Source organism: Trachemys scripta, chromosome 1 (genome assembly GCF_013100865.1).
Source record: "Trachemys scripta elegans isolate TJP31775 chromosome 1, CAS_Tse_1.0, whole genome shotgun sequence".
Classification (NCBI taxonomy): domain Eukaryota; kingdom Metazoa; phylum Chordata; order Testudines; family Emydidae; genus Trachemys; species Trachemys scripta.
In genome coordinates, this window is record NC_048298.1 from 48377549 (window position 1) to 48405346 (window position 27798).

At 38.4% G+C, this 27798-nt stretch overlaps 1 protein-coding gene across 1 annotated transcript in view; it reads left to right on the forward strand.

Annotated features, from left to right (window-relative positions):
• The first annotated feature begins 7680 nt into the window (after nt 1-7680).
• Nucleotides 7681-27798, forward strand: part of BMT2 (base methyltransferase of 25S rRNA 2 homolog) — a 47451-nt gene continuing 27333 nt past the window's right edge. Inside the window, exons 1-4 of the mRNA XM_034758274.1 lie at nt 7681-7822; nt 11400-11459; nt 14468-14609; nt 22396-22569. Coding sequence (XP_034614165.1) covers nt 7681-7822; nt 11400-11459; nt 14468-14609; nt 22396-22569 — 518 coding nt within the window. The remainder of the gene's footprint in view (nt 7823-11399; nt 11460-14467; nt 14610-22395; nt 22570-27798) is intronic.

Genomic DNA, 27798 nt, shown 5'->3' on the forward strand with positions numbered 1-27798 from the left:
ATGAAGTCGCTTTGCTCAATGTTGCATCTTGGCTCATTTCCATGTTTGCCTAGGCTTCTCCCATTTTCAACAGCACTGTTGTTGCATGTTAGATGGCCCACATATTGGCTATTTTATTTGTAATGTGACTAATCTCTAGGATGGATTACCATATTAGTTGTAATTTATTTAATTTTCTTTGTGGCAACCATGTCAACCTCTCATTACCTAACCCCAGTGTTAAAGCCTGTCACTTTAATCTGGAAATGATACTGGAAACGCTCACCACAAAAAGTGCATTTTATTTTTATTTCCAGATCTTTACTTTGCATCTCTTAACCAATACTTCCCTTTTCTGTTTGCAGGGCAGGGTCAGTCTGATCCACTTCTAGTGCAAGTGTTGGGTTTGCCTTTGGCTTTTAGTTGGTAAATGAGAGGGAAAAGTTGTTTCAGAAAAATGGATAAGCGAAAATGGTCATATAACAGTCTGTTTTGTGATTATACTATCCTTCAGCCCTGTCCACACTCATCTCTGAACCATATTTTCTGATTCATTATTAAGCAAAGCTTAAAATAGCTTTAGTATAAAATGGCTTTAATATGGGTTAGCTAATCGGTGTGTATTAGTCTCTTATTTAAAAATCTCTTTTTAACAGTTGTTACGTGGTTGAGTCCTATTAACAGTGGTTAAACGCTTCAACCAAATTATCCTAAATTATTAATAAACTGTTTTAAACTATTTCAGGCGAGTGACTTCTGCACAAGTGTAGACAAATTTTCTGAAGTTATTAGATGAAAGGGCTGATTGAGGAAATCTCCTTCTTCTGAAACATCAGGCATGGCCATGGCTGGAGATGGGATCAGGAGGGCCAGGGTTCTTAGGTGGCACCGAGCATTTTCTGCCAGGTGCTTGGCTGGCTGGCTGGTTCTTGCTCATGTGTTCAGAGCCGGACCGTTAACCTATATGGGGTCAGGAAGGAATTTTTCCCACAGATCACATTGGCAGTGACCTGGATTGGCGAGGTATTCGCCTTTTTCTGCAGTGTGTGGGTTGGATCACTTGCCAGGATTATCTGGGTTTATCTCACTTAATCATTTTCCTGACATTGCAGCAGCTTCGGGCACTGGTTCATCTCCGTCCCTCCAATTCTTGCCTGGGGCACATAATAGTCTAGTCTCTGGGTTGTGATACTTCGGTCTATCGGTTATTGGATTTAATGTACAGGTGCTGGATGATGTTGGTGACCTGTGAAATACAGGAGGTGAGACTACCTGATCTGGCCTTAAATAATAATAAACATCTAACGTGTCTTCTCCCACAAAAAAAGGAAAAATAAAATTGGATACAAAACACATGCTTTCAAAAAGCAATATAAATAAAATAGAAAATTAGGAATGAACATTATATATGCATAAACTTCAACTATTTCATAATTTCATTTTGTATTAATGTAATCTTGCCTTTAAACTCTACTTCCATTCCCCATCTGAACTGTTTATTTTAGATCAGTGGTTCTCAACCTTTCTAGACTACTGTATCCATTTCAGGAGTCTGATTTGTCTTGCGTACCCCAAGTTTCACCTCACTTAAACTACTTGCTTATACAATCAGACATAAAAATACAGGAATGTCACAGCACACACTTACTGAAAAATTGCTTACTTTCTTATTTTTACTATATCATTATAAAATACATTGATTGGAATATAAATATTGTACTTACATTTCAGTGTGATACTTGAGCCTGTTTTTCACTTGTGAGCCTTTGTCTGAAGCCCGAGCCCTGCCGCCTGGGGCTAAAGCATGTAACTTAGCTTTGCGGGGGCCCTGGTTAGCTGCCCTGCTGATCACCCCTAATGCCAGCCCTGCACTTGTGACCCCCCCTCCAAACCAATCTCTCGACGACCCCCTCCTCGGGTGCTGCAACCCCCAGGTTGAGAAACACTATCTAGATGAGTAGCGTATCCTCTGGAAAACCTCTGAGTACCCCCTGGTTGAGAACCGCTGTCTTAGACTATAAGGTCCTCAGAGTAGGAATGTATTTTGTTGTATTCAGGTTTTAATACCATGCTCTTCACTGTAGTGTTTGAGCACCTTGCAGTGCAGTAAACAATGTGCTTACACATCTGTCACGCACTGTTTGCTCTCTCATTCTCTTACCAGAGGGAGAAACATGGAATGGAGTTTCTCGTTATGGTTGGGTGGTGGTTGTTCAATATACCTGTTGCTATGTGTTTATATTTGAGAAAGCAAGGTCAAAGAAATGCACCTTGCACTTGGAGGTGAAAGTGGTGAGGTTTATGATAGTCTTTAGTTCCTGGGGGAGTTGATTCCACAGTCTTGGACCAACCCGGAGAAGATTCTGTCTTCTGCCCAGATGAGCTTTACTCTTATAATAGAACTCTCAGCAATGCCAGAGGAACAAAGTTGTTGACCAGCATCTTTATCCTGGAGCTTTAAATGGTCTTTTAGTTATCCTAGGCCCAGGCCAGAAAGCACTTTGAAGATAACAACTAAGACCTCGAACTTGATTCGTAATTCTATGGGAAGCCAGCATAGAGAGCCGGGGACTGATGTGATTTGCTTATGATAGCCTGTGTTGCTGTTTGACGCACTGCAGCATTTTGTATCGGTTAGAGTTTCCTAAGTCCTGAAGGTTTCACCCCCAGGTATATTGGATTGCTGTAGTCCAGCTGAAAGGTGACGAAGGCATGATTAACTGAGGCCAGGTCTTTGTCTACCAGGAAGGGATGGTGTCTCCTAGCTAACCAGAGATGATGGAAAGCATTACTCTTGTCCATTGCTTTGTGAGAGTTTAAGGGTCAGTGAGGAACCCAAAAGTATTCCTAGACTACAGACTAATTGACCAATTGTGGATGTGAATTTTCAATCAAATGAGGCGACACTGTGGCTGCAAATTCCTCAAAATACTTTCCTCTACCCACCACCATCAGCTCTGTTTTGTTGAGGTTCAGCTTGAGCCAGTTGTCTTTCATTCATGAGCTGATCTCATCCAAGCACTGGGCCATCTTGATGGTGGTGATGTGGTTGTATGTGATGAAGGATAGGTGGAGCTGTGTCATTATCTGCATATTGCTGGCACTTGAGTCCACGCCTGACCAATTTACCTGTTAATTAAAAGGTAACCTCTACATGCAACTATCATAGACTTCTATGGTTCAAATAAGTAAATAACAATGAATAAATAAAACTGATAACTAAAAACTCTGAAGTGTGAAATTTAAGGTACAATTTAATTAACTGCAACCCCAAAAACTATATTAAAAGAATGCTAAGTCAAGCACTCAAAAGTTAGGAAATAGAATTAAGGTTGCCCATGCCACTCTAATTCTGCCCCTTCCTGATTATGCATTCTGATCTTAAATCACATGCTCACCTACTTCTTTTTCCACAGCAAAGAAGGAGGGGACAGTGTGAGTACACAAGAGCCTTTTTTCCTGTTCTCTTTTCTGGTATCTGGCACCACAGCCGTGAGAAGCTGACTTCCCCCCAAAAAACCAATCCCAAACAAACATCACTTTTGCAATACGGGTAGTTCTTTCCCTATCTTCACAAAAATAACTGTTGGCAGATCTCCTCTAAGTGAACTCTTCCTTTTGTAGCAGTACAGTCATGTGACAGCTTCTTGAGTAAGTGTCTTCTGTGCAACATTATCCATGGACAAGCAGGTTTTATACATAGTTTAGACGGGAAATTTACAGAGGCCAGTTAAGTGCCTTACTTCCATTGAAATCCAATGGAGTTGAGTGCCTTTGAAAAACTCCCCCTAGATACTCTATGAAGAGTTAAAAAGATATTTGACCATGGGTAAAAAGCAAAACAGGATATTGCACTAAAATACTGGACTGTCTGACTTTCTTTAAAAAGAAAGAAGAATGTCTGTAGAGACCACCAATACCAAAGCCACTTAATTTTTCTATAGATAACACATCAGTCTAATGAGCATTACTGCTTCTAGATTCTTTTAAAAAACTTAGATTTAAATATCATTATAGAGCCAGTGCCATTCATCATTTGTTTTAATCTCCCTCTAGAAAGAGGAAAATACTTGTAGATACCAGCAGTTACATTTTCAAACAATAGCCATCAGATTCAGAAGTGCATTAAGGCTTTAATTTTTTAGTAATGATTTCATGTTAATAAGCTCCAAAATGTGACTGACCTTACAACAATAAATGTTTGAGAGCTGGAAGGTGCTTTCCTAAGAAACAAGTTGTTGTTTGTGGTTGTTATACTCTACCATAGTTCCTGCTCTGCTTGTACTCCCTTTTCTGTATCTGCAGAAGTTAAGTAACAAACTATATATTGGGTTTCTACCAACCTGAACAGTGGCATCACAGATATAACTGCACAAAAAAGGAAGTGACCAAACAAAAAGCCTCTTTGAAAACAGAGGGAAAGTACATCTGTAACTGTCAAAGTACGTTTGGTAGAGAAATGTATTATAAATTGGGATTTTTTATTAAAAAACGCATGTATCTGTGATTCAAACAATTCTAAAAAATCCCCATACCTCCTGTTAAAGACTCCAAAAATAGGCAACAAGTGGTCTTTTGATCCTTTATGTAATTTTCAGGCATTACTTTCAAATAACAAAATTATTCCAAGACTAGTATTTTCTGGTATATTTGTATTGTGTTTCATATATAGTATTTCCGAAACTGATATTGCAGGTCAGTGTATGATATCAGTTTAACAAATGTCTTCATTTGCTTTTGTATTCTTGGGTCTGTACTGTACATCTATTTGAGTGTGTGCTGAATATGCATTTGAGGCCCAGCATAAAGTAGTCTGACTGGGTCTCTTGTTAAAATATCTTCCATTTGAGCTTATATAAGTAGTCTAAATGATCTGATTATGAGATATTATAAACTAGAATTTGCATCAGCCTTGGATAACATAAGCTGTGCAAAGTTTTATTAGCATTGCTGTAGCAATAGCAGAGCTATTGTATGTAGGGATGTAAATAGTGGTTTAAAAAGTTAACCAGTTAAACGGTTAAAATTATATTTAATCGTTCAACCATGAACCAAGGTAGCTCTGACAGGCCTGGCACAGCTGGGGATGGGGTCACTCCGGCTGGGGCTGGAGGCCCACTCCGGCCGCCAGGGTTAAGGGTTAACCTTTTACATCCCTAATTGTATGTTTAATGAACTGTTGTACTGCAATTTTCTATGAAGATCAAATTAAAAATAAATCAGTGATTATAATATTACATCAAAATTAAGTGAGGGAGTTAACTAATGTAGTCATATCAGCTATGAATTTTCTTCTGAAAGTTATGGGACAGCAAATTGACACCAACATTTACTGCATAGCCTCAAAAGAGTTTTGTGTTGACTGACAGAGGAACGTATAGCTAAATGAAAGCTTGCTCATATTTCATTGCCATTGTTAGCAGTGTCATCCTTTTTTCAGATTAGATCACAAAGTGTAAATTAAAGTTCGTAAAGCAAATATTATTTCTAGTAAGTGAAATAAGAAATATCTAATTACTCTTACTTTTCTTGTAAATAATTCTTCAAGTATATTCCATTTTGGACAGGTATAAAATTAGACAAACTAGTCTTGCAAAATAGTTTGAGCTCCATTGAAATAGTGAGTATGTTATGTAAGAAGAGGGCAGATGATTAGTAAACTTCTAGAATTTTGAACATGCTGAATGTTTTAAGTGGAATAAGATAGTGAGTAGCATTCCTAATTTTAATTAACTTTTTCTCTGCTTAGCCACAGCTACGTTTTCCTGTACTGTAGCACCAAAAGGGCATATTTGTTACATAATGCAGCACTGGGTATTTTTCCATCATCGCATACCAGAGACTTACAGCAGAGAACTGGCTAAGTTGTTTAACTTCCTCTGATAATGGGGATAGGATGAGAGAGAGTCAATTAGTGGACTATAATGTAAGAATATATTCCATTTCAATCATTTAAATTGTATAAAAGAGTGTTGGTACAGTAGGTAGATACATCTGAAGTCTAGAGTCTGATTTGATAGTTTTGAAAATAATAAAATGAGTTGTCAGCTCAGACTTTAAGAACAGTGTGGAATTTGTCATGTTGAGTTTCCCTAGGAATTTTTTAACCTAACATTGCCTTAGCTCAGTGGTTCTCAACCTTTTTTCATTTGCAGACCCCTAAAAAATTTCTACCGGAGGTGCGGATCCCTTTGAAAATCTTAAACATAGTCTGTGGACCCCCAAGAGTCCACGGACCACAGGTTGAAAACCCCTTAAACATAGTCTGAGATCTCCCAGCTGAGAACCGCTGCCCTAGTTGACAATGTTTGTTGCCATTTATTGATGTTCAGCATGTTGTGTAAACTGATGTACTGTTTCAGTGAGGAACCAGAGGTATTTTTACATACACTTTAAATTATAATCCTTGTGTGGAACACTGGGGGCATGTTAAAAATTAGACTGTTGATGGCAACATATTCTAGTTAAAATCTAAGCAGAAGCTTTAAGGTATAAATGGGATGTTGCCATAGTTAGGCGTTTGAAATTTGGAATCTTCCAGCAGTGTCATTGTATCCTTGTAACTTACAGATGTTGCTTTCCTTTAAAATGGAAGATTATAGATGCACCCCTTTAAACATCTTTGTAGAAACATGAAAATGTTTTTGTTTTTAATGCAGCAGTAGGCAACATGCTATGCTTGATTTTTCTCTCTGGGACCAGCAAAGAGATGCACAGTTCTAGGAATTTTTTTTGCTAAATAATGAGGAACAGCAGGGAGAAGCACACACATTGTGTTCTGAATCAGCTTAATTGTCACTTTATATTTCTGAGTGACACATTTATGGATTTTTTTTTAAAAAGATGAGATTCTTGAGGACAATGTCACTCCAGATTATATCCAAATCGGTCTTTTTTACCATTGCTCTAGGGTTTGCATCCCTTTTACTAAAATTAAAACAAAAGTATAAGCTAGTAACATGACATATAAATTGAAATAAATATGTACTACCCTACATATAGGCCCCTGTCTATAGTTCTGGATTGCCATAACAAACTGTTAAAAATACTTCAATAAGCAAACACTGGCATAGTGTTGATAGAACACTATCCTGGCGGCAACATGAATATAACAAAAATTTAATAAACTCTACTAACAAAACCTTTACCAGAGTTGCTATCCTCAGTTTTGCCCAACTCACATCTTTTATGCACAAGGGTAACAAAGAAGGTTTACCATAAGTTAAGAAAATTCTTGGTGTTGTGAATAAGTAATATATTTCTAGTGAAATAAATCAGTTTAATTACCAAAACACTCTTAAATTACAAGAGTTAAAAAAAAAAAAGCTATGTGTTTTGTACTAAGGACTTTAAGGCACTCTAAAATTGCTTGTGACAACTTCTTTCTTTCAATTTCTTTTAAGTTATGGTCCGTGTATGTTAGCCCCAAACAGTTTAACTATGGTCTACACAGATCAGAAGATGGGCAGTTTGCAGATCCCTCCCCCTCCTGCATCTATCATCAGGTGATTTATTAAGACACAGGTGGAATAAGATGTAACACAAATATTTATTATGCCACTAGTCAGTAAACTAGACCAGGACCCCCTTCAGACAATAAACACAAGGAAGACACACTCGGTTGTTAACAGTTACCAGAGCATGAAGCTCAGAGCCCTTAAACCCCCTTAACCTGTGGATGTAAAACAGAGGAAAACCACAATGGGTATTACAATACCATATCCTGGAGACAGGGACACAATGACAAAAACTCAAGATACCGACAGGGATAGTGGTGAAAATCAGGGGCACTGGACACCAAACAGGAACTGGATATTCTTCTCCCTGTGGACAGGTCCTCTGGGTAGGTCTTCTCCATCTTGGGCAGATCTTCTTCCTCAGATAGGTCTTCAGTGCTTGCCCATACAGTCTCTGCTTGACTTCATAGTCCAGTGCAAGTATGTGCTCACTAATGGTGTGTAGCAGTTGAGTGCAAGTATGTTAATAGAGACCAAGAATCCAAAGTCCTGAGAGTCCTGGTCCCTCTGGGGCTCCTGGCAGCTGAACTGTGTGGGACACTGGCTGCCACTCAGATGGACAGCCCTGGGTGACAGGCCTGCCTCTCACTAAATTACCTGCAGCTGCTAGGCAGATTATGGCCGTCACATGACTCTGACTGCCCTGACCTTTCCCCTCCTTGATTTGAAAAAGGCTGAAAGGGCACTAAATCATCTGAGGAGAAGGGTATCCAAGATGAAGGCTTAGTTGTCCTTTTACAAATCCAAGATGGACATTACATAAAACAGGCCAGAAACAGATTTTACCCAACATGTATACTTCAGAGTTTTTGCATTTGAATGGTCTGTTTTGTGTTTGATAGAGTAATGTTACAGTGCTGTATCTAAAAGGTTATTGCCTGAGTATCAGCTTTTACTGTCTTTATTTCAAGCTGCTTAACTTTTTAGTTTACTCTGCAGCTTACAGCACTTGAACCTTCTGAGAGTAGAACAGCTGATGCGATTTCTTAAATGCATTAATAAAATAGTGCAGGTCCTTTTTTAAATGACATTTCAGTTATGTATATTTAAATTGTGAATAAAAAAGCTGCATATGTAATGTGACATGCCAATGCACTCAGTATGTACTGGTGAAGTGAAAAACAAACAGCTGAGGTCAAAATTAAAGTAATCATTTTTCTTAATAGCCATTGATAGTCATAATTTAAGAATGCAGTTTTTTTATAATTTTTAACGTGAGGAAACTGATATTGTATATTTGGGTAATCAACGCCTCTTTTTTTTTTTTTTTTTTTCTGTTCTCTATTCCCCCACCGCACCCACCCAGCGTCAGGCAATAAGTCATTCCATTGTGAATGGAAAGAGTTGTAGTGTGTAGCATTTTTTTGAGTGAACTCTGCTGTTTCAGTTGTCAACTAGCAAGGTAACTCTGTAGTAATTATAGGTCAGACCAGAACTGAGTCTTTGGTTCCATTTTAAATATGGTGAATGGCAAAGGAAGCATGATTGATGGTAATGACTACACGCATACTTCGTACAAAGAGCTGATGTGCCCCAGTGGAGTCTTCTATGAGTTGGGACTTGCATTATAATTTGCACATAGATGACACCTTTTCATCTAAGGTTCTCAAAGCACTTTACAAAAGGGGGTAAGAAATATCACTACATGTGGTGTGTTATGAAGACCTAGTATAGGAAACTCACAGACTATGAAATGAAGTGCTGTCTATTGACTCTGTAATACTTGGTCAGATCTGTGAGTTTTCTTGTTTACTATTAGCTATGATCCGCTTGTGAAATGTAGTTGTAAGCACTACAGTGGGAAGAACGGTATGTACTTGTGAGTTCACCTATAGAATCTATCACCACCTGACAGCTATGTTCAGGAGATGGATGACAAAGACTAGAAACCATAGTCAGGATTTTTGTTTTTCTTATGGAAGTTGTTATAGTGAACTACTTTTATTCTCAGTTGTGCCCGGATAGTGCCATTGCTTTTTTTAAAAAAAGTTTAACGTTGTCACTCTTCCCATTGACTCTTGAAGCACAAATTAAATCTCTGCACCCTTCTGAAAGGAAATAATGCATAAATTTGGGCTTTGATTAAAAATATCACAGATTTCCTGATCCATATGTTTAAAACTGTTGGTCTTATTTTTCTGTGCAACAATAAAGCTCTGATTAATCACCAGAATCAATGCCATTAGAGTCTTGTGCTCAGATGTATAGTATCAGCAATTCGTAGGCGTAAGGCTGAGGCTTGTATCAGGGACAGATTATCTCACAGCTGCTTTCTGCGATAGTCCTTGGATCTTCTTTTGAAGCATCTGGTGCTACCCAGTGTTGGAGACAGAGGGCTGGACAGTGACACATCCAGAACTAAAATGCAGAAGAAACTGAGGAAAAAGACTTTTATAGAAGTCCTTTTATCCTATCACATTTGCTGCAGGGATTCTGTTCCTCATTCTTTATGGTGCTGTGTATAGTCAGAACTCAGGTATTAAGTCACTTATTCATCTAAATTTAAAGTTGTTCAAATAAATCACTTATTTCTGTTTCAATTTCAGAAACGGGAAGTGGGAATGCAACTCTCTTTAGACTGTAGCCTCACTGCCCCCTTTAAATATAAATAAGTTTTGTCTTTGACTGGGCTTCTTTAACTTTGTCCTGTCAGGAATTTTTTTCTAATTAAACTTAAAGTAATCTCTTCTAAGAAATTACCCATTTAATTGATGATAAAATTACCTTTTATGTAAATCCCATTTAGCACTACTTAAGTGTATGTGTGAAGGACTTCCTTTAGGGGAAAAAATGGGGTGGGGAGCAGTGTAGGACAACAAACTAGATTTTGTTTTGTTAAGCCTGAAGAAGGCTTACGTGGATGGAGAGCATAGTCTGGGGAATTCATCTTAGCTAGATAGATACATGGGATTGGACTTCAGCATCATATCCAAGAATATACTGCTATAAGGAATCTCTCTTTGATCATCAGTTGCATCTGCAGTCAGTGACAGAATTGCAAGGACAGGTAACCAAGTAACTGCTTAAAGAATTAATCTTCCAGGACGTACAGAACTGGTGATATGTTATTTTTAACAACCTTGGAGAGAAGGAACCAAACAGAAACATAAATGTTTTTTTAAGTAAAGCTGCAGCAGGGACCTGCAAGGTTTGTAAAACTCTCATGTTATGAGCAATTGTTATCAATCAGAATCTCTGCGGTCTGACGCTTACATGACTGATTTCTTTTATGGGAGGAATGGGGCATTTAAAAAAAAAAAGGCTGTTCTATGGAATCCATGCTCAAATAGGATTTAAGTTGCATGAGAGGGGAGAGATGGAGACAACACTCACAGCTGTACTTGACACACTGTTAATGAAATTAAGGAAACCCTATAGTAAAGATCAGCTGGGGGCAATGATTATCTGAAGTGCAGAGCTTAATATAAGGGACATGAAAAAATATTCTTCAAGGAAGCCCTTCTGATTTTATATAAGAATTCCTGATTAATTCTAGGTTATTCTGGAACATAAGCTTTGACACATCATGATCAGTCTTTAGTACATTCTTTTGAAATAGTCAGAGACATTTGCATATTGTATTTTTTATTTCCAGAGATCCATGCAGCCCAAATTTGCTATGCAAAGTCCTTCCTGTAAACTGCATTTACCATTACCTAAGCTTTGATTCATAAAACAGTTTCTATCCCATCTAGTTCTGAAGGTTCATTAGCTTATGTTCTCTAATCAATGTACTGCAGTCTGCATTTCCATTGTAATTCTGAAACTTAAATGGCAAGCCCAATTAGGTACAAAGTTAGAATATATTAATTCACCATTAGTTCTGACTTGAAATCCAGATGTGGCAAACACCTTTTTGGAGTCTGTCCACAAATAGTGAGTCTTTTCAACACTTTCTTTTAGATTCAAAGGACATGCGAATGTGCTTGTTCCGTCAATATCCTATTCAGTTTGAAGTGAAAAGTATGCTTTTAAACATATTCAAGTCAATTGAGGATTTTTGTCATTAAGGTGGAATTCCAGGGGATGGTTGGAGGTTCATGAAATCTTTCAGTTTGCACTGTGAATATATTACTTGTCAGGTGGCTAATTGTCTTGCTGCGTGTGAAGCCTTTGAGAGCAATGGGAGTGCCTCAAAATGAAGTGCCGCCTCAGTGCAACAGTACTAGCGTAAACATGATAAATATGAAAAAAAAATATGGAGGAGAAAGGGGAAATTGTGTTTTAAGGAGCTCAACTGTGCAGCACACCTCTACCTCGATATAACACTACCCGATATAACACGAATTTGGATATAACGCGGTAAAGCAGTGCTCCAGGGGGGCGGGGCTGCGCACTCCCGCGGATCAAAGCAAGTTCAATATAACGTGGTTTCACCTATAACGCAGTAAGATTTCTTTTTTTTCTTGGCTCCTGAGGACAGCGTTATATTGAGGTATTAAATATTTCACTTAAATCACATCTTAAATTTATGCTACCAGGGAGGTAGGGAAATAAGCATGGCAATAAGGCAGACTTTAAAAGGTTAGTTTAGTTTTTGCTATTCTTGAAATGGGCAGAAATATAATTTCTCATTTCCTTAAAATTTAAGTAATGTTTTCTCCTATGTCCTTTTTTTTTTTTTTTTCTTCTTTTAACACAAGGAAGCCCAGTCCCTGGAGTAGCAGAAGGGCTCCCAGGACAGGTGAAAGTGGTTATGCCAGTCCTGCTTTGACAGTCCCAAGAACTGGTGACAGTAACAACTTCACAGACCCAGCTTCCTTGTGACCTTTGGGCTAGACACTTAAAGAAAACCACAAACACAGCTCAGACTTCCTCTGACGCTGCCTAATCTAATCCATTTGAACGTTCTACATCTACTCTAGACAAGTGTTTTTTTAGGTGAGGGAGAAAGTGAAAGGATCACCAATAGTAGGAAAGGGTTTGAAGAGGCATTATTATGATGGGGGGGGGGGGGGAGGGGAGAAACGGAATTCCTAGAGTTAAAACTTTAAAAGGTGGGAAAAGCAGTATGACAAGGCTAACTAGTAAGGGGTGGGTGGGAAATGGCAGCTAGGAATGTGGTTGGAAGACAGTGATAAGTAGTTACTAGGCATTGGCCTAATAATAGTAGAGAGTAAAATTGAGTGTAGTACCACAAAGTTAATTTATCTTTTATTTGTAATCTTTTTTTCCTTATACTGCTCCCTTTTTTTTTTTTTTTTTATCTTGTCTCATCTTATGGTCCTGTTTCTACTTAGACTGTAAGCATTTCAGGGCAGGGACTGCCTGTCCTGTGTTTGTGTGTAAGGTGTCTAACACACTTCTGAATGCTCTGTAAACAAATAATAAACTAGAGCAACTAATCAAAGCACCAGTAACTTTTAGATAAGCTTCATCCAGGAGTCTTGTAGTTATCGTGTGCGGCCTATTAACAGGAGCCCAACTTAGCAAGATTCAGAGTATTGTGGTGGAACAGTTGCAAGATCACAGTTAAGGTTGTGTTAGAATTTATTAACTACCAAGTTTATTTATATCCAAGCTTGGACTGATCAGTGGTTGGTATTTCCTAAATTGATTTTGCATAGCCACAAACATGCTTCATTAACCCACTAACCAGGAGAGAGAAATTACAGGAGTTGTATTAGTGTCTTACCAGACAGCGGAGGGTGAAGAAATCTAGGCTATGGCTGCACTACAGCATAAGTTGACATAAGTTATGTCACTCATAGGTTTGAATTAGCCAGCCCCCTGAGCTACATAACTTATGTCGGCTTAAGTGCCGGTGTGGACAGCGTGCTGTGTCGGCGGGAGAGCTACATCCGCTCACGGGGGCTGGAGTAATTAAGCTGACGGGAAGCTCTCTCCCGTCCACTTAGAGCGGCTACGCTAAAGAGCTTGCTGCACCACTGTAAGCTCTCTAGTGTAGCCACAGCCCTACACAGTTTCTTTCTATCCTCCAATGTTTGTTCAGTCCTATGTTGGTGCTGCATGAAACATCTTTTCCAAGGAAACCCAGCAGGGGGAACAGAGTGCTCCTGTGTCTCACCCTACTCAGGCATGCTCCCAGGCTGATGTCTGTGTAAGCGCTGATGTCTTTTATTGCCAACTACACATTTTAACACACACCTCTCTTAATTCAGTGCTTTTGGGAAATAATGAGAATGAAAGGTGTCATATGTATGCTTTCGAGTGTTCTGATCAGCCAGTCAATTTACTAATAGGGGCAGAGTAACTTTTCTGCCTTGTACTAGTCATAAAGCAGACAGACAGATCTGTGCTAGAGCTTTTTTTGTTTGCCCTTTTTCCCCAGTCACTCTCTGTTGGATTTAAACTGTATGTGGTTTGCTTCTTGGCCTTACGGCATGAATGCCATCTCAGATGAGAGAATGCAAATACCTGATTGGAAATATGCCTTATTCTGTTGATATCTGCATTTTATACCTTCTGAAACTTTTCCAAGTAAAGGAAATTGGCTTAATATCCCTGAACCACACTTGGACAGGCAGTCCAACTAAACAAGGAGTTAAGCTGCTTCCCTTAGATTTCCTCAGTTATGCAAGTTAGCAAATTTTTGTTTACCTACACCTACTGCAATCAGAGGTCAAATGGGGGAGGAAGAGCAATAGTAATGCTTTGCCCATTCATGACACCAAAATAAATTGCTATTTAAGGTAGATTATGCAGTTCTTCATAATCATCCCTCTTCTTCCTTGTTGGCTTTGATTAGCAGTAGTTAGCTAAGCATGTTGACATGTAAGTTGTCATAAGTAGATTTAATAAGTTAACACTCCTATTGATATGAATGGGAGCAATTTTGTTGCTCTGTTTTTAGGGTGCCTTTAGACTTAAGGAGATATCACTGAATCAATTTGCTTGGCTCACACTTTAAAGATTGTGAAGAAGACATTTAGACCGAGATGCTGCTTTCTAGTGTCAAACATTAAACACATATATTATTTTGCTCACGCTCTGTTTTTGTTTTTGTTTAGTGGGAGACTTTGACAAGATCTGGCGTGAACACTGTGAGGATGAGGAAACTCTTTGTGAATATGCTGTGGCAATGAAAAACCTTGCAGATAATCACTGGACAAAATCTTGTGAAGGGGAAGGTCGAATTGAATGGTGTTGCAGGTAAATCTTTGTATGGTTTAATAAGATAGGATTGTAAACTCTGTCTCAAACTGGCAATCTGAGTCTTCAGTGCAGAACATATTCTTGCCTTCTGTACTTATCTCCAACACTCCTGTTTTCTTGTGTGGTTATTTTTAAGTAAGCATCAGATTTCCCATTGTTCCATCTCACTATTCTTAGAATTTTAGCATGTGATGTTCTAAATTTTTATTTTAAATCCAGATTAAAGCATTCCCAACTAGCTTTAGCAAAACTTCAATGTGTTGAAACGGTTAGCAGCTAAACTTGTTATAAAGAACATGATTAGTACTTGGTTCTAAATCTAGACTCCTCAAATTGAGGTAATCCTAAAATTGGAAGGGACCTCGAGAGGTCATTTAGTCCAGTCCCCTGCATTCAAGGCAGGACTAAGTTTATCTAGACTATCCCTGACAAGTGTTTGTCCCACCTGCTCTTAAAAATCCCAAATGATGGAGATTTCACAACCTCCCTAGGCAATTTATTCCAGTGCTTAACCACTCTGACAGTTAGGAAGTTTTTCCTAATGTCCAACCTAAACCACCCTTGCTGCAATTTAAGTCCATTGATTCTTGTCCTATCCTCAGAGGTTAAGAAGAACAATTTTTCTCCCTCCTCTTTGTAACAACCTTTTATGTACTTGAAAACTGTTATCATGTCCCCTCTGTCTTCTCTTCTCCAGACTAAACAAACCCAATTTTTTTCAATCTTCCCTCATAGGTCATGTTTTCTAGACCTTTAATCATTTTTGTTGCTCTCCTCTGGAATTTGTCCACATCTTTCCTGAAATATGGCGACCAGAACTGGACACAATACTCCAGTTGAGCCCTAATCAGCGCAGAGTAGAGCAGAAGAATTACTTCTTGTGTCTTGCTTACAATACTCCTGCTAATACATCCCAGAATGTTTGCTTTTATTATTATTATTATTATTATTATTTATTATTATTATTTATTATTTGCAACAGCATTACACTGTTGACTCATATTTAGCTTGTTATTTTGATACGGTCTCCCACAATATTCTTGCCAGCAAGTTAAAGTAGTATGGATTGGATGAATGTACTATAAGGTGGATAAAGCTGGCTAGATTTTCGGGCTCAACGGCTAATGATCAATGGCTCGAAGTCTTGTTGGCAGCCGGTATCAAGCGGAGTGCCCCAGGGGTCGGTCCTGGGGCTGGTTTTGTTCAAGATATTTATTAATCTGGATGATGGGCTGAATTACACCCTCAGCAAGTTTGCAGATGACACTAAGGTGGGGAGAGAGGTAGGTACTCTGGAGGGTAGGGATAGGGTCCAGAGTGACCTAGACAAATTGGAGGATTGGGCCAAAAGAAATCTGATGAGGTTCAACAAGGACAAATGCAGAGTCCTGCATTTAGGAAGGAAGAATCCCATGCACAACTACAGGCTGGGGACCGATTGGCTAAGCGGTAGTTCTGCAGAAAAGGTCCTGGGGATTACAGTGGATGAGAAGCTGGATATGAGTCAGCAGTGTGCCCTTGTTGCCAAGAAGGCCAACAGCATATTGGGCTGTTTTAGTAGTATCATTCCCAGCAGATCAAGGGAAGTGATTATTCCTCTCTATTTGGCACTGGTGAGGCCACACCTGGAGTATTGCATCCAGTTTTGGTCCCCCCACTACAGAAGGGATGTGGACAAATTGGAGAGAGTCTAGGGGAGGGCAACAAAAATGATTAGGGGGCTGGGGCACATGACTTATGAGGAGAGGCTGAGGGAACTCTGGTTATTTTTGTCTGCAGAAGAGAAGAATGAGGGGGGATTTGATAGCAGCCTTCAACTACCTGAAGGGGGGGGGGTCCAAAGAGGATGGAGCTAGGCTGTTCTTAGTGGTGGCAGATGACAGAACAAGAAGCAATGGTCTCAAGTTGCAGTGGGGGAAGTCTAGGTTGGATATTAGGAAACCCTATTTCACTAGGTATGTGGTGAAGCACTGGAATGGGTTACCTAGGGAGGTGGTGGAATCTCCATCCTTTGAGGTTTTTAAGGCCTGGCTTGACAAATCCCTGGCTGGGGTGATTTAGTTGGTGTTGGTCCTGCTTTGAGCAGGGGATTGGACTAGATGACCTCCTGAGGTCTCTTCCAACCCTAATAGTCTATGATCCCCTATGAGCCCCAGATCCCTTTCCACAGTACTCCTTCCTAGGCAGTCATTTCCCGTTTTGTATGTGTGCAAATGATTGTTCCTTCCGAAGTGGAATACTTTGCATTTGTCCTTATTGAATTTCATCATATTTACTTCACACCATTTCTCCAGATCATTTTGAATTTTAATCCTATCCTCCAAAGCACTTGCAACCCCTCCCAGCTTGGTATCGTCCACAAACTTTCTAGATGTACTGTCTATGCCATTATCTAAATCTAGTTTATGAGAAGGTTATGCGAGACCGTATCAAAAGCCTTACTAAAGTCAAGATATATCCCATCTACTGCTTCCCCCCCATCTACAAGGCTTGTTACCCTGTCAAAGAAAGCTATCGGGGTTTGACATGATTTTTTCTTGACAAATCCATGCTGACTGTTGTTTATCACCTTATTATCTCCTAAGTGTTTGCAAATCGATTGCTCCATTATCTTTCCGGTTACAGAAGTTAAACTGACTGGTCTGTAATTCCGCAGGTTGTCCTTATTTCCCTTTTTATAGATGGGCACTATATTTGCCCTTTTCCAGTCTTCTGGAATGTCTCCAGTCTTCCATGACTTTTCAAAGATAATTGCTAATGGCTCAGATATCTCTTCAGTCATCTCCTTGGGTAGTCTTTCATCAGACCCTGGTGATTTGAAGACCTCTAACTTATCTAAGTAATGACTTGTTCTTTCCCTATTTTAGACTCTGATACTACCTCATTTTCACTGGCATTCACTATGTTAGACATCCAATTGTCACCAACTTTCTTGGTGAAAACCGAAACAAAGAAGTCATTAAGCACCTCTGCCATTTCCACATTTTCTGTTATCTTCTTCTCTCTCCTCTTCCCCCATTGAGTAACGGACCTACCCTATCCTTGGTCTTGCTCTTGCTTCTAATGTATTTGTAGAATGTTTTCCTGTTTCCTTTTATGTTCCTAGCTAGTTTAATCTTGTTTTGTGCCTTGGCTTTTCTAATTTTGTCCCTACATATTTGTTTATATTCTTCTTTTGTAATTTGACAGAGTTTCCACTTTTTGTACTTTTTCCTCTCTTTTGAGTTTTAGATCATTGAAGATCTCTTGGTTAAGCCAGGGTGGTCTCTTGCCGTACTTCTCATCTTTTTTATGCAGTGGGATAGTTTGCTCTTGTGCCCTTAATAATGTCTCTTTGAAAAACTGCCAACAGTCTTCCATTGTTTTTCCCCTCAGACTTGCTTCCCGTGGGATTTTACCTACCGACTCAGAGTTTGCTGAAGTCTGCCTTCTTGAAATCCATTGTCTTTATTGTGCTATTCTCCCTCCTACCATTCCTTAGAATCATGAACTCTACCATTTCACGATCCCTTTCACCGAAGTTGCCTTCCACTTTCAAATTCTCAACCAGTTCCTCCTTATTTGCCAAAATCAAATCTAGAACAGCCTCCCCGCTAGTAGCTTTCTCCACCTTCTGAAATAAAATATTGTCTCCAGTACATTTCAAGAACTTGTTGGATAATCTGTGCCCCGCTGTGTTGTTTTCCCAACAGATGTCTGGGTAGTTTAAGTCCCCCATCACCACCAACTTCTGTGATTTGGATGATTTTGTTAGTTGTCTTAAAAAAAGCCGCCTCCACTTCTTCTTCTTCTTGGTTTGGTGGTCAGTAGTAGACCCCTGCCAGGACATCACCCTTGTTTTTTTACCCCTTTTATCTTTACCCAGAGACTTTCAACAAGCCTGTCTCTTATTTCTATCTCAACCTCAGTCCAAGTGTATACATTTTTAATATATAAGGCAACATCTCCTCCCTTATACCCTCGTAATAGTAATGCACTCTTATGAAAAAATTCATAATGTTTTATTTGCAGAGGATTTTTAAAAGTTAGTTGCTTGCTTTCTGCTTTTTATAGCTGTACTGATTTTTTTTTTTTTTTAAATACAGATCTTTGCTATGTAATAGTCACATGTTCTAATGACTTCCCGGTGGCTTTATAAGCATATCAAGTTTTGCACCTGGATTTAATTAAAGATGTAGAGTATGAAAATCCATCCCTGTGTTACTTCTCATACCCAGTGTTCCGTATATAAAGTTTCTCTTGCAGAAATTACTTTCTTTTTGTCAGAGACACAAGGTGGATGAGGTAATATCTTTTACTGGAGCAACTTCTGTTGGTGAGAGAGACAAGCTTTTGAGCTACACAGAACTTTTTCTCAGGTTTGGGAAAGGTACTCCTTTTTCTGTTTGTCCACATAATTCCAAACATCAAACAATACATAACAGTGCTATTTCAGGGTGTGCTTGCCTTTGGGGTTTAGTCCCCAGCTCTGGTCTGTGGCCAAATCAGTTGAGCAGAGGAACCACTTTTGGACTGCCATCACGTAAGAGGGGCTGCCTTTCTCATAGTGAAAGGGAACAGAAAATACCAGGACATTTTCCCACAGTAAGTCTCCTGAATAGAGACAATATTAGGCGTGGCGCAAACTAAGGGATGGCATGAACAAAGGGAGGAATCTGCGAAGTTTCTGTGACCCAGGGATAGAGGGGGACTAAGCCTTGAAGGCTAAAAGAGAGATTATTTGTGGAACCCGGCTGATGAGGAAAAGGAACTGCTTTGCCTTGGAAGGGGAAAGCAGTTTTAGTGAACTTCTTTGGTTTACTGAAACAAAATCCTAAGAAAAGGACCTTAATTTGAATGTAGTGTATGTGCATTCTTTGGAAATTCAGGGGACAAACTGGTGCCTAGAAGGCCAGATGACAGGGCAGACTGATCCTCTGACAGGTGTTTGTCAACTTTTTAATAAATAGAGCTGAGAAAATATTTTGCAATTCCTTACTTCATCTCTAAAGGCCAGGAGTTCTCAAACTTTTGTTCTATGTATCATTGATGATCTGCAGAGAGATGACGGGGTCACATGGTGCTGTGGCCCTTCTTTATGTCCTGCTGCTTAACTGAATGAAAATACAGTTTTAAAAATAAATACTTGGATTACATAGAAAAATAAATTGTAGTTGGTACAGTTATGTGATCATAAGTTTCTCTTCAAAAACGGAACACTCTGAAAATATTGAAGAGCCTTATTTTGAGGACAGGATGGCTTTTGGAGGCAGATCTTGGGCATCTGTAATGAGGAAAGCTAGAAAAAAAACTTGTATAGCCCCTCTACCATCATTTTCTCTTTTCTCCATGCAATCTTTTCTAACTGAATACCTGAGAAAGCAACTGTCTGCAAATTATTTAGAGGGCTAGCCTATATAACACAGTACAATCATTAGAGAAACCATCTATACCCTTCTTTGGTATTAAGAGTCACAGTTATGCGGATTATTTTTTAAATTTTTTCTGCTGCCTAGTTGGGGAGGCTGAAAAATATTTTGAGATTAATTCATAAACTAGATTCTGTGTGTCTTTCATTTTTGATTATATAATGTTTTTATTGCTTAATTGAAATATTTCTTCGTGGTTTGTAAAAATTCAGTATATTTTGATCAATACTGACCATTTGCAGCCTTAAAATAAGGAGACTGCCTCACCCTGTATGTGTGATTGTTTCAGGGAATACCTTGGAAACCTTTAGTTATAGGATTGATACAAGATTTGTCTGCTGAATTCCAGAATTATTTCTGGACCCCACATGACCTTAGAGTGCTATTGCAATAAGCTTGAACAATAAATTAATCATATACCCTGCCTGTGCTTTCCTCAAACTCTACTTTTTTTGTCTTCCCACTTCCCTTTTGTATTGAAGACTATAGCTTTGTAATATAAAGGGAAGCAGAAAGACATATTTTGGAAAATAACTCCAAATCAAAGGTTATGTCTCCACATAGAGGTTTTGGTGGTAGCAAAATTCTCCTTGTGTATATAGTATCTACTGGCAAAAGAGTGCTTTAGCTGGTCTAGCTATTCTGGTTCTGCAAGCAAAATAAGTTATGGCAAAAGCACTCTCTTTTACTGGTATAACTGCATCTACACTAGGGCTTTCGCTAGCTTAGCTATGTGGTTCTAAAATTTAGTTATGTTCCTTCAAGAAGGAAGGGGTGAAGTGGGCCCTAAATTAGATACAGATGGAATTCCATGTTATGTTTTTCATTTATTTATTTATTCATTCATTTTAAATGCCAGTCTGGATTTTCTCACTTGTAAGGTGGTGATCACCAAAACTATCTAAAAATTCTTCTATCCTAATAAAATCCTAAATTGCTTTTCTAATGCTTGAACAGAAGCAGAACATTGAACTTGTGGTAATTGATAGAATTGTCTCAAGATCTCTCTGTTCTAGTGCAGACCTTGGAATCCTCAATGGGAGAAACTGCATCCAAAGATGTTCTTCCAAAACATCTCTGACATCTGTCTCAGTTCAAAATCTGTTTTAAACATTATAACTGTCTAAGAACCTGAAATTAGATCCCTATAGCAAAACCAATATCCCTCTCAGATCAGAGGCTTTGCATCTCTTCTTACTATGGAAAAACTGAAGATTTTTTTTCAACTTCAAGTTTCACGTGATATAAACAAAATAAAAAAGGCAGCTAAACGTTTACAATGTTTTAAAACAAGATTCATAGTACAAACAAGGCTTTATATTCTCATATATGCTGAGACAATTCCAGCCTTTCTAGTCTTAAACTGGGAGCCTACAATGACCCATTACAGTCAACAATAGTAAAACTATATAATAAGGGGAAAAGCTCTGTAATCCAAAGGTGAATCCCTTCTATGCTCTGGTTGATATTACTAATATATGCTTATAAACAGGTGTATTCTTGCGCTCCATGGTTCTAGAGTGAGATTGGAGTGGCTTTCAAGGTTGGGCTTGATGCTTATAATTAAGTCTTCTCTGCTTTCTGTCTAGTTTACCTACACCAGTCCTTATGACTGGGTTATATTCCTCCTTTCCAATAAGTGTCTTACAATTATTTGCTAACCCTCCCCATTTCTGGAGACTACAGAGCTAGTATGTAAGTGGGGGAGAAGGTTGAATATACTTCTAATTGTAGCTCTGATAAGGGTATCTTCACTAGGTCCACATTTCCTCTCCTTGAAAGTTAGGATCTACTGTATTTATGTATAGATAATACGGAACTTATCCAAAAGAGAGAGAAATCCATATACCTCATTTTAACTTAGTCCAGCTTTTGACTGCTGCCTCTGGATCAAAACATCTGGAAGCAATTAAGCCACTTCTCATTTCATATGTGATCTGTATGGGCAATAAATGGCCAGAGAAGTGAGGATAATGAGTGCCTTTTGGATACTATTGGAAACAATGCTTTCTACAGGTAACATTGTGGGTTTGTCTCTTTGAATATGTATTGTAGCTTTAATATGGGACTTTGTTATGAAACTCTAGTTATTAAGTGTTTATATCCTTTATTGAATTCCATTTAAAACTGTTTTTCCTTCATTCTCAGTTTGTCATGCTGCTGCTGAGTTCAAATTAATATAGGTAAACCCCAATAATATTTACTTTTACAAAAGTCTTGATCATCTCAAGGCTTGGTATAATCCGTTTTTAATAATAAATTTAACTGCAAGTTTTAGATAACATGTAGACTCAAAGTACCTATAGTTATAAGTATTGCTAAACCTCATTACCACTGGTCTGCTGAAATATTACTTTGGATATTTTCTTTTTTAGTGTGTGCCGAGAATATTTTCAAAATGGCGGAAAGAGAAAAGCACTTGAAAAAGATGAGAAAAGAGCAGTTGTTGCATCTAAGACCACTTCAGCCTTAAATGTTCACCAGACTCCCAAAATTGAAGAACCCTTACCCAACTTCAGCTTTACAAATCATGAAACTATATCAGAGGAGTAAGTTGTAACTTTTTGCTATAGTAAAAAAAGTTTGCAAAAGAAGTTTTTCCCAATCTTGTAACATTGACTTCTGTGAAATTGCATTGCCCTAATGTATTTCCAATGCAACTTTTTATAGTTTTAAAAAAGGAAAGAAAGTTTAAAAAAAAAAAAAAAAAAAAAAGTAAGTATATATTAATATGCTTCACGAAAAGTTGTATCATCACATTTTTTGGAAGCTAATGTTACAAAAATAGTGGCCTAGAACTTATTCTGAAATTGACAATAGTCTTTTTTTTTAATTTAAGCCAAAAACTCGCATAACCACTTGTGGAACAATTCTGTCTTGTTAGTGTTCTTGGTGTGTGATTTATAATACAATTTGGGTTTGGACAAAGGGAACATTTAAGAGGAAAGTGCTTCAGTAGGAAACTGAGTATTCAGCACTTTTGAAACTCAATCCACTTTGCCTAAATATGGATTGGGTACCTATGATTATACTCCTTTTACCCCTCCCCCCCCCCCCCCCCCCCCCCCAAAAAAAAAAAAAACATGGGTAAAATTCTTTGACATTACCTTAGGCTTCAAGAAGTCATTTGGAAGTACAAACTCTTTTGAACTACTTGGTTTTCTGATGATTGGTTTTTTTTGTTTGTTTATTAGTACATAAATAACAGATGCAGTACTCTTCTAAGGTATTTTTCTCTCATGGTTCTGACTTGTTTTCATCTTTAATTCAAATTAACAATCTATTTTTTTTTTTTTACTTTTGGTCGTGGAATAACACTAACTTTTGTACCTTTTACTATAGTTTAAAATTTCTGCCACCTTATTATAATGGGAAGAGATTCATACTGTACAAGTATAGTAGAGTAATGAGACTACATAAATATATATTCATTAAATTTTAATATTCTTTTAAAAAATAGAATTAGTAAATTTAATTTATGCTCTTAAATTCATGGGTCAACTCTTATGACTGCTTAGCTGCCACAGTATTTTGTTAGCAGTTTCAGGAGCGTTTCTAGATCTTGCTTCTGTGTCATATCTCCTATGAACAAGTTGTATGTATTATTCATTAGGGAAATGAAGGGCAGGTTAGTAATGTTATTAATGAATATCTTTATGCCCACATCAGTTAGTATCTTTGTGCCTTTAACTCTGTTAGAATAACTTGTAAATGCCATAAGTGTCCCTATACAAAGTGGTTAGAAACAAAACAGAAAACAGACAATTTGTTCTCTAATACTATTTTGTATTATGGAGATGCGCAGTATCCACTACATAATTGAGGTTGCAACCTGAGTTCGCATCAGAACCCTGATTTCTCTCCGCTTCTTCCCTCCTCCCCAAAACATCAAACTAAGAATTATTCTCTTCAAAATTTTGTTTACTCTGTTGGAGTTACACTTGCTCATCAATAGAAAATCAGTTAGTCCAGGGGGTTAATAAATTATAGAATATAAACTGAATAGATGTTCACCTAACTTAAGAAAAGAAAAATCAAGTAGAAATGAAGCATGGTTCATTGTATTTATCTATTAAATTCAGTGAACAGGGCCAAAGATTAGATACTTAACCGTTTAAATAGTAATATTGGCAGATTTTTTGGGGGTGGGGGGGTGAACAAGTTAACTATTGACTCTTTATCAGCTCCAGAAACAGCTAGGAAGGAGGAGGAGATGGGTTCATCTCCAGTTTTCCTGCATAGGTTTTGTGATGGAAGAGGTGTGAACCCCTGCTCTACTCCACTCTTCCCATGGCCCCTGCTCTGTTCTGTCTCCTATTGTGCAGCAGTGTGTGCATGCACAATATTTAAGGTCTGTAAGAATGGAATCTTGCATATCTTAAGAGGTTTTCTTGGGGTTGAGGTGCTAGAAAGAACAGGAGGCTTGATTTAGTATCTGAATTAAAGGCTGTTTTATAATGTGGATGCTAAATGAGATGATACCTACTTTCATCATCTCCTTGATGCTCCCTATATCTAGCTAGATGCATAGTTGTTTGTCATTACTTGTTTCTTATTGTTGCCGGCACAGGGGCCCGAGGATAGCAACAGTGAGGTTCGGTGCCCGGAGTGCTTCACGCCAATAAACATACCGGGGTGGAGAAACAATCAAAGTTTATTTGAGATCTCAAAGTGGTGCAAGGAGACAGGCAAGTCTCAAATCGAGCACACCAGCAAAAACAGTTTCTCTCTTCTTTATACATTTTACAACTAAGCCCCCCCTCCCCCTCTCTACCACCCCCCCCACTCCCCCTCCCCTTTCTACCAAAGACATGTTTATACATTTAAGCAACTAAATCATTCTAGGGCTATAAATCTAGCTTGTTAGTAACTTCTCTCTAAAGAGTTATTTGGTCATGTTTACCCTTAGTTTATTACCCCTTCCTCAGCTAGAAACATGCAAACCTCATCATTATTGTTTGGTACCTGAAATGAGCAAGGTCGTAATTGCTAACTAGCTATTTACACATTCCAATACCTGTCCTTGGCTGTTAAGGTCGATCAGAGTTAAACATGGAAGAACTCTCAGGCAGGCCTAGTAACCCCAACATTATGGAGTGATTTTTTTTCTGTCTTCATATCGCACACAATTGCATTTCCATTTGCGAGGATACTATATGAGGTGCTCCTGTCTTTGTCCATCAGAGCTGCAAGTAGTTAATTCATAAGTATTCAGGATTCAGTGCTTGAGATCATGTGGCTTGTAAATGATAAGAAAAGCACTTTACCAGGGAAAGTCACTCAAGATGCTGGAAAGAGGGGCAATAGTAGAGGCAAACCTAAGAACAGTGGGAATTCAGCTAGACAAAGTACTTCAAGTATGTGGTCACAACAAAATATCAACTTCCTGTAATTATGCACAATAGATGAGTGTACACAGATCCAGCATGCGGTTTTTGAACACCCAGCATACTAAGCCAGCCAGTACAACTTATCTGAACAGGCAGTTTGGTGGGATAATGGGAACAAGAGGCACCAGTCTGAATCAATGGTCCATGACACTATTAAGCTGAGTAGAAAGTTGTATATACTCTGTGATTGTCAGCTTTGCAGTTACGTGACCTTGATGTGACAAACTAAGCAGGTAACTGCAGAGCGAATTAAGGCTGAATGTATGTGTACAGTGGGTACATTTAAGGTTTCTACTGATTAGAGAGAGTAGCAGTTATAAGTATAGGAAATATAAGAGTCTCAGTTTTGGAGGTTCTTTAAAAAAATGAAGGAACTTAAGTACCAGCACTGTATTCTGGGATTAAAATATGGTTCTGAGCTATGAAAATAAAAATGTCATCTAACTAAACAGGCCCTGCATATTGAGTTAGGCCTGCTGCTTCAGGGTTTTGCTACTTACTTTTTACAGCTGTTAGCTCTGCAGACCCACTAAGGCTAGGGAAGAGTGGGAGGGATTCTGTTATGCTTCATGAATCAACAAAGTTCCCACTCTAAAATTTTTATTATTGGTGATGAATGTGTTGGAAAGAGTTTGGCTAAGATTCCATGTTCAAAGTCTCTTCTCCCTTGCAAACTGAAGGAAGATGTAGGGGGTAGGGAGGAAGGTAGGTAACACTGAGATGACCACATTAATTGACACACCTAGAAGTCAAGTAGCAACAAGTAAAGTGGAAGGGAAAACTACTTTCCTGCTTCCACATAGATTTGATATTTATGTATATAGCACTTAAAGGATGTTAAATGCTTTTCTGCTTTTATTTGTATGTTCAATGGCAAAACACTTCAATAACAGTGTCAAGGTTGCTTGGTGTATGCCCTGCAACCTTAACACTCGGCACTTTTTCATCAATGCCCCAGTATGCCCTATTTAACGCATCTTTACTCTGCCAACCCCACAGTTGCAGAAACGTACAAGCTCTTCACCTCCTTTTACAACCCATTCACTCTCACCCAGAGGATTCGATCTAACATTATTAAAGGATAACAAGGAAAAAGACTCCTTTTGTCTTAGGTGGTGGCTTGTGATTAACTTCTCCTTAGTTATGTTTAAGGCTACGTTTTAGTGACAGGTATTTTTAGTAAAAGTCATGGACTGGGCTGGGGGAAAGCCACCAGGTGCGGAGGAATACATGGTTCGGACAGAGACATCCATTAGAGGAGGATCTACTAATGGAGATTGTCTGTCCTAGTGAGGAGGAAAGTATGGAAGATGATAAAATATAGGTAGGGTCTGATGAGAAACAGTAAAATGAAAAAAAGTCTCTTCAATTACACCTTTTAATGGAAGACAGCTAAAATGTGGCAAGTTTTTAAAGTGCTTATATACTAATGCTAGAAGTCTAAACAATAAGATGGGTGAACTAGTGCCTCATATTAAATGAGGATATTGATATAATAGGCATCACAGAAACTTGGTGCAATGAGGATAATCAATGGGACACAGTAATACCGGGGTATAAAATATATTGGAAAGACAGAACAGGTCATGCTGGTGGGGGAGTGGCACTATATGTGAAAGAAAGCATAGAATCAAATTAAGTCAAAAACCTTAAATGAACCAAACTGTACCATAGAATCTCTATGGATACTAATTCCATGCTTGAATAATAAAAATATAGCAGTAGGAATATATTACTAACCACCTGACCAGGATGGTGATAGTGACTGTGAAATGCTCAGGGAGATTAGAGAGGTTGTAAAAATAAAAAAAACCTCAATAATAGTGGGGGGATTTCAGCTAGCTCCATGTTGACTGGTATGTATCACCTCAGAATGGGATACCGAGATAAAATTTCTTGACACCTTAAATGACTGCTTCTTGGAGCAATTAGTCCTGGAACCCCCAAGAGGAGAGGCAATTCTTGATTTAGTCCTAAGTGGAGCACAGGATCTGGACCAAGAGGTGAATATAGCTGGACCACTTGGTAATAGTGACCATAATATAATTAAAATTAACATCCCTGTGGCGGGGAAAACACCACAGCGGCCCAACACTGTAGCATTTAATTTTAAAAAAGAGGACTACACAAAAATGAGGAGGTTAGTTAAACAGAAATTAAAAGGTACAGCACCAAAAGTAAAATACCTGCAAGCTGCATGGAATCTTTTTAAAGACACCATAATAGAGGCTCAACTTAAATGTATACACTAGATTAAAAAAACATAGTAAGAAAACCAAAAAAAAGAGCAACCAGGGCTAAACAAGAAAGTAAAAGTACACCTCTACCTCGATGTAACGCTGTCCTCGGGAGCCAAAAAAATCTTACTGCGTTATATTGAACTTGCTT